Source organism: Bombina bombina, chromosome 5 (assembly GCF_027579735.1).
Source record: "Bombina bombina isolate aBomBom1 chromosome 5, aBomBom1.pri, whole genome shotgun sequence".
Lineage (NCBI taxonomy): Eukaryota > Metazoa > Chordata > Amphibia > Anura > Bombinatoridae > Bombina > Bombina bombina.
This window is the reverse complement of record NC_069503.1, coordinates 529,058,207-529,066,032: the sequence shown is the minus strand read 5'-3', so window position 1 is coordinate 529,066,032 and position 7,826 is coordinate 529,058,207. Positions and strand designations below refer to the sequence as shown.

Here is a 7,826-nt window from a genome sequence, read left to right as displayed (position 1 = left end):
CTCCATGCTATAAAAAATGCAGACTCATCATCTAAAGATGTTTCAGACTCCAACCCAATGTCCATTCCTCCTCCACCACTCCTTCCTCCACCACCACCACCACCAATTGCTGTCCCATCAGTACCTAAATTCTCTCCAGCTGCTTCAAACAATGCTGTAGATCCAAGGGAAGAGTTATTGGAAGCAATCCGTTCTGGGGCTGGTGCTTCAAGATTGAAAAAGGTAATGTAGCTTCTAAAGAGTATTCTTCATTATCTTTCTCATATGTGATATCAGTAGGTTCATCATTTAGGGTATCCTCTTTATTTTAACCATGCTACAGATCTTTCCTAAGGACATACCACTTAGTTATGCCTTAATTCCTTAACCCTTTGAGTGCTAAGCACTTTCCCACCTGGGTGCTAAGATTTTGTAATGTTTTTTTTATTTTTTTAAAACAAAATTTTAAACTTTTTTTTTAATTTTTTTCAGACCCCCAAGACTTACACTGTTCGGAAGGTTAGGTGATTACCTTTTCAATGGTAGGTCTTGGGGGTCTGTAGCTGCTTAGATGCCTGAGATACAGGCTTCTAAGCAGCATGCCCTCTGCTCCTATACTTAACATTGTTAAGTATAAATAAAGTTGCACAGTGACGTCATCACGTTATTGCGCGTGATGTCACCACACAAAACGGGAAGCCCTGGCAATGCCTGTCACTCTACAGGCATGATTGCCGGGGTAGGAGCGGGTGGGAGCCCCCAGATCTCCCTCAAGGTGGGAGAGTGCTAGTGACGGCTCTGAGCCGTCATTAGCACCAGAGTGGGAAACTCTGTGACGGCTCAGAGCCTTCATTAGCACTCAAAGGGTTAATGACCACAGCATTTTTCCATTTTCTGTCCGTTTGGGACCAGGGCTATTTTTACATTTTTGCTGTGTTTGTGTTTAGCTGTAATTTTTCTCTTACTCATTTACTGTACCCACACATATTATATACAGTTTTTCTCGCAATTAAATGGACTTTATAAGATACCATTATTTTCATCATCCTATATAATAAAAGGCCAAGTGTGTTTGTCTGAAGCTGTCATGCGCAGTAGAGACAGCACGAGGACAAACACACCTGGCCTTTGAGTCCGTACCTGATCTGCGGCAGAAGTGGGCGTGACCTTGTGTGATCAGGGGGCGTGGCCTGATGTGAAGGGGCGTGGTCCGGCGTGAATGACCTGAAGGGCGTGGCCGGGTGTAAAGGGGGCGTGGCCGGGCACGGTCGCTCACGCAAGATAGAGGGGGAGATAAAAAGAGAGGGGGGAGAGAGAGAGAGAGAAAGGGGGGAGAGAGAGAGAAAGGGGGGAGAGAGAGAGGGGGGGAGAGAGAGTGGGGAGAGAGAGAGGAGGGGGGAGAGAGAGGGAGAGAGAGAGAGAGGGAGAGAGAGGGGGGAGAGAGCGCAAAAGAGAGGGGGGAGAGAGCGCAAAAGAGAAGGGGAGAGAGCGCAAAAGAGAGGGGGAGAGAGCGCAAAAGAGAGGGGGGAGAGAGAGAGCGCAAAAGAGAGGGGGGAGAGAGCGCAAAAGAGAGTGGGGAGAGAGAGAGCACAAAAGAGAGGGGGGAGAGAGAGCACAAAAGAGAGGGGAGAGAGAGAGCGCAAAAGAGAGGGGGAGAGAGCGCAAAAGAGAGGGGGAGAGAGCGCAAAAGAGAGGGGGAGCGAGCGCAAAGGAGAGGGGAACAGAGAGAGAGCAGAAGAGGGGGGATAAAGAGAGGTAGAGAGACAGCAAAAGAGAGGGGGGAAAGCGAGTACAAAAGAGAGGGGGGGAGAAAGAGAGCGCAAAAGAGAGGGGGGAAGAGCGCAAAAGAGAGGGGCGGGGAGAGCGCAAAAGAGATGGGAGAGAGAGAACGCAAAAGAGAGGGGGGAGAGAGAGCGCAAAAGAGAGGGGGGAGAGAGAGCGCAAAAGAGGGGGGAGAGAGCGCAAAAGAGGGGGGGGGAGAGAGCGCAAAAGAGAGGGGGAGAGAGAGCGCAAAAGAGAGGAGAGGGGGAGAGAGAGCGCAAAAGAGAGGGGGAGAGAGAGAGCGCAAAAGAGGGGGGAGAGAGAGAGCGCAAAAGAGAGGGGGAGAGAGAGAGCAAAAGAGAGGGGGGAGAGAGAGAGAACAACAGAGAGGGGGAGGGACATCTACAACCACCAAAAAAAGTTTAGAAATACCCAATGTTTACATGTTCTTTGCTTTTTTTGCAAGTTATAGGGCCATAAATACAAGTAGCACTTTGCTATTTCCAAACCACTTTTTTTCAAAATTAGCGCTAGTTACATTGGGACACTGATATCTTTCAGGAATCCCTGAATATCCCTTGACATGTATATATATTTTTTTTGAAGACATCCCAAAGTATTTCACCACCAAAGCTTGTGCAATTATGGCATAAATGGTTGTAAGTTCTTCTCTGGGATCCCCTTTGTTCAGAATTAGCAGATATATATGGCTTTGGCATTGCTTTTTGGTAATTAGAAGGCCGTTAAATGCGCACCACACGTGTATTATGCCCAGCAGTGAAGGGGTTAATTAGGGAGCATGTAGGGAGCTTTTTGGGTTAATTTTAGCTTTAGTGTAGTGTAGTAAACAACCCAAAGTATTGATCTAGGCACATTTTGGTATATTTCATGCCACCATTTCACCGCGAAATGCGATCAAATAAAAAAAAACGTTAAATTTTTCACAGTTTTAGGTTTCTCACTGAAATCATTTACAAACAGCTTGTGCGATTATGGCACAAATGGTTGTAAATGCTTCTCTGGGATCCCCTTTGTTCAGAAATAGCAGACATATATGGCTTTGGCGTTGCTTTTTGGTAATTAGAAGGCCGCTAAATGCCGCTGCGCACCACACGTGTATTATGCCCAGCAGTGCAGGGGTTAATTAGGGAGCTTAAAGGGAGTTTGTAGGGTTAATTTTAGCTTTAGTGTAGTGTAGTAGACAACCCAAAGTATTTATCTAGGCCCATTTTGGTATATTTCATACCACCATTTCACTGCCAAATGCGATCAAATAAAAAAAAACGTTCCAGTTTTCACAAACTTTTTCACAAACTTTAGGTTTCTCACTGAAATTATTTACAAACAGCTTGTGCAATTATGGCACAAATTGTTGTAAATGCTTCTCTGGGATCCCCTTTGTTCAGAAATAGCAGACATATATGGCTTTGGCATTGCTTTTTGGTAATTAGAAGGCCACTAAATGCCGCTGCGCATCACACGTGTATTATGGCTAGCAGTGAAGGGGTTAATTAGGTAGCTTGTAGGGAACTTGCAGGGTTAATTTTAGCTTTAGTGTAGAGATCAGCCTCCCACCTGAAACATCAGACCCACTGATCCCTTCCAATCAGCTCTCTTCCCTCCCCCACCCCACAATTATCCCCGCCATCTTAAGTACTGGCAGAAAGTCTGCCAGTACTAAATTAAAAGGTATATTTTTTATTGGATCCCCCCTTAGCCCCCAACCTCACTGATCCCCCACTAAACAGCTATCTAACCCTCCCCCTCTACCTTAATGGGCGCCATCTTGGGTACTGGCAGCTGTCTGCCAGTACCCAGTTTAGAAAAAAAATTGTTTTTTTATTTTTTTTTCCCTTTTCTGTAGTGTAGCTCCCCCCCCCACCCAAGACCAACCCCCACCCCTCTAAGATCCCTTAGATTATTTTTAAATAGCCCCTTTCTGACTCTCTCCCACTTTTAATAATAAAAAAAAATTCTGTAGTGTAGCGGTTCCCACCCGCTCCCGCCAGCAGCCCCCCGTGCACGTGCGCACGTCCGTGTGCGCCACCGGCAGTCCCGATCCCGCCCCCTCCACATCACACGGCCCATCGATGGCGGCCCACTCGCCTCCCTCGTCGGCTCCCACCCACCGATACCGGCCATCGATGTCCGGTGCAGAGAGGGCCACAGAGTGTCTTTCTCTGCATCAGATGGCCATGCAGGGTTATTGCAGGATGCCTCCATATCGAGGCATCACTGCAATAACCGGAAAGCAGCTGGAAGCGAGCAGGATCGCTTCCAGCTGCTTTCCAGACCTAGGACGTCCAGGGTACGTCCTCAGGCGTTAACAGTCTTTTTTTAGAGGACGTACCCTGCACATCCTTGGTCATTAAGGGGTTAATTATAGAAAAATAGATTTTGGCAGCAGATAAGTACCATCGACTCAAGCTATTTTGTCCATATTTCCTATAAACTGTAAGCTTAATTTATTTGTAGGATAGCTTTATTTTCATCCCAGGAATTCTTGACGTTTCCCACAGTGTTAGTCTTAATTTCTTCAAAACGACCGTCTTACCCTGTACTTTGGCTGTGAGTAGTTCTTCTAGAGCTATAGGAAAGTGGGTCTCAGCAACAGCGGCAATGTCAGCTTTTGGTGAGACCTGCTCTCCTTCAGCCCTAGAAGTGCTATGGGTGACCAGCATACAGGGTATGACGGCTGTTGCTAAGTGGGTTAATCACCTCTTATGGAAGTTTATTCTATGACTAAACTAACCTTTCTGTGAAGAAGTGCATCTGCAAGAACTACTTCCTTTTGAACCTGCTACCTATCAACTAGAGATCATAACCCCTTGTTCTGGTGTTTATCCTTTTTTGTACGTTAAGTAAACTCTTACTCTAATCTACTCTCCTCTAAGCTATATTTAGGACTTCGAGCCTTACTTTTGTAAGTTTTTTATTTTTTGGACTATGGATTTTTTTTAGACTATGTACCATTCTTGTAGCCCTCCTTAGAACAGATTCCAATTTATTTCAATGAGGACTAACTAATGATTTATAAAGTGGCAAAATAATCCTACTATTCCTGCTCCAAATACCTCTACGTATAAAACTAAGCATTCTACTTGACATACTTGATGTAGTACTGCATTATTTACCAAATTTCAAATAATCTGAAATAATCATTTTCACGTTCTGTTCCTCATTTGTAAGTCAGAAAAGTGCCATTGAGTCTGTAATTAAAGAGATACTAAACCCATTTTTTTCTTTAATGATTCAGATAGAACAGGCAATTTTAAACAACTTTCTAATTTACTCCTATTATCAGTTTTCTTCGTTCTCTTGCTATCTTTATTTGAAAAGCAAGAATATAAAGCTTAGGAGCCGGCCCATTTTTGGTTCAGCAGCTGGGTAGCGCTTGCTGATTGGTGGCTAAATGTAAAAAATTGGTGAAATAGATCACCTTTCGTGACAAATTGTGCTAATTTTGTTAATTGGTAAAAATGGTATATGCGGGAAACATCAAACACAGGGGGAAGTACATCTTATCAGGTGACAAACACTTTGTAGAAGATGTTCAGCCAAGTCTCATTTCAACAGTTAATTAGGTGCTGCAGAACAAAACCTCTGTACCACTTATGTTTTTCTATGGCATTCTAATCTATTAGAAGCATGTGATTTAAAGTTAGTTATCCCACAACTTTATGTATGCTATATTTCAAAGTCATATGCACTTTTTGCTTTGGGATTGGCCAAACACATGAATACTTGTGTTTAATGAAATTTTCATACACCTTCACATGTATAGCATATTTGTCATTCTTACAACTTTATTTAGCTTATGGGTTGAGCAATGATGGCAAAATGCCACTATTTATATTATATTTACTGGTAGGATAATGAATTATATTTTCTGTTCCCTTTGATCCCATATCTTGTGTTACACAATATATGGGATCAAAAGGAACAGAAAATATAATTCATTATTCTACCAGTAAATATGAGTAATAGTGGCATTTTCCCATTATTGTGTAAATCAGCCTACATTGTATTAATGTTCCCCAAACTAAATGAAAAATAACCTTGATTTGTATTCAATACAGCCAAAATTTCTGCAAGATCATTTCCTTAGGGAAGATTGGCTAGAGATAAAATCAAGCTATTGTATTGTTAAAGAAGATCTCAAAGCATAGACGTAATATTACTCAGCAGGTGCTTTTAGTATTTACAAGCAGGATAGATGAAAGTGCTTTCTACTTTCTAAAGACACTCTATTCATATGGTACAAAGGGGATTTATGAACATGCAGTTCATACGTCAGTAGTTAATCGTCTCCAGCGTTAATCTTGTTGATAAAAATAACAGCTTCAGCTTCTTGGTGATATCTGGGATATACTTGACTTGACAATGCATTTTCTTTGTTACAGGTCCCTCCTTCACTGTATACTAAACGCTATAAGAAGAAATACTAAAAAATAGTAAAGCATACAGTCAGCGACACTCTAAAGAGGCCCAGAACTACAGAAGCCTGTGTGATATGTCTTGTCAACTGGCCAAATGTTTTTTTTGTATCTAATTTTCTATGTTTCTAAATAATGGTTCAAACGGGAAAACTGTTATATCGCTATGCTGCACAACGTATGTGCCAAGGGAAATTCAACCAGACATTGTCAATAAAATATTCTTGTTGGAGTATAGGCAAGAGAACTGAATGCAAAGAATGTAGTTAGTTTTAGTCATGTTTCTTTGGAATTAGCTTTGCAAATTGGATGTCATAAAAAAGTAGCACTCTATTCTTTGATTGTTAAATTATTATTATTGCAAAACCAACTCATTTTTATTACAGTCTCAGGGCTCTCTGGTTCCTTTATAGGTATAGATACTATATCATGTGATTAAACTTATTGTGAGGCCTGTGCATTTTCAGACCCAAACCAATGATCTAGACTGACACACATTTATGACAAAAATAAAGTCTGTAGCACACAACAACATACACTTATCACACAAGAGTCACTGAAAAACACAAGTGGAGTGCCACATAGCGTACTATGTTTTCATACTATACTACATACTTTCGTACTATGTTTGCAATATACCCCAACAAGTGGCTACTCACTTGCAGATGAACAACAACAAAATGGTGTCTATAAGCAGGCTGGGAGCCAGAGTACCTCAGCTAATTCACTTCCAGCAGAGGTTTCATATTAAAGCTCAAAAGTTGTTTATTAAAGGGACATTCTGGTCAAGATTTAAATGCACATAGATGAATTACATATTTGAATAGAAACGTATTTGCAATATAAATGTATTGGCAAAAATGCTTCTAGTAGAAGTTATCACTGTTTTAGTGTTAACATTTTTCTCTGCACGTGCATGTGAAGCATAGCTATATATTCTCAGTGCACCAGCATTGTAAATACTGCAGCTGCTCAGAGCACCAGTGGGGCTTGTATTATGTCAGCAATTAACAAATTGAGTCATTACCAGATGGTACAAGCACATCAGGCTCTCTGAACAAGTGCTGTGTTTAAAATGCTGGTGCACGGTGCATACTTAAATACACATTGGAAACAGTTATATATTTTATTAGAAGCATTTTTGTTAATACATTTACATTTCAAAAATGCTTCTATTCAAAACTGAAATGCATCCATGTGGATTCCAATTTTGGCTGGAATGTCCCTTTAAATGAAAGTCATTATTTCAATAGATTAGTATGCATAAAAAAACAAAATATGCCCAACAAAAAAATAAATAAAATATGCCTAACAAAATTGTTGTACATATATGTCTAAATACTGTGTTTAAAGAATAACGCTTATCTTAAAAAAATAGCACTTCTAGGTTTATATAGGAGCACTTAAAAAAATCATTTTAGCAGCCAGTGAATAAAGCATATTATTATTATTATATTATTATGATTATTATTATTTAATAATAACTCACCAGCCTATTATGATTTTTTCTATGACATTGGTGCATAATTAATGAGAAAATAACAAAAAAAGGACAATTGCATAAGGATAGATGGTAGCTGCGGAATCTGTTGGCGCTCTACAAATACCAGATAATAATAATAATAATAATAATAATAATAATAAGAGAAC

The 7,826-nt window shown here is 40.8% G+C and overlaps 1 protein-coding gene across 2 annotated transcripts in view; it reads left to right on the top strand.

Moving 5' to 3' along the window:
- The window catches only part of COBL (cordon-bleu WH2 repeat protein), a 558,417-nt gene extending 551,482 nt beyond the window's left edge, over positions 1-6,935 (top strand). The window contains exons 16-17 of one of the 2 annotated variants that reach the window (XM_053714458.1): positions 1-222; positions 6,144-6,935. The exon at positions 1-222 is cut by the window's left edge and continues 24 nt beyond it. In XM_053714458.1, coding sequence (XP_053570433.1) covers positions 1-222; positions 6,144-6,188 — 267 coding nt within the window. In that variant the 3' untranslated portion in view covers positions 6,189-6,935. The remainder of the gene's footprint in view (positions 223-6,143) is intronic. The other variant, XM_053714459.1, reaches the window with a different exon arrangement.
- The last annotated feature ends 891 nt before the right edge of the window (positions 6,936-7,826 follow it).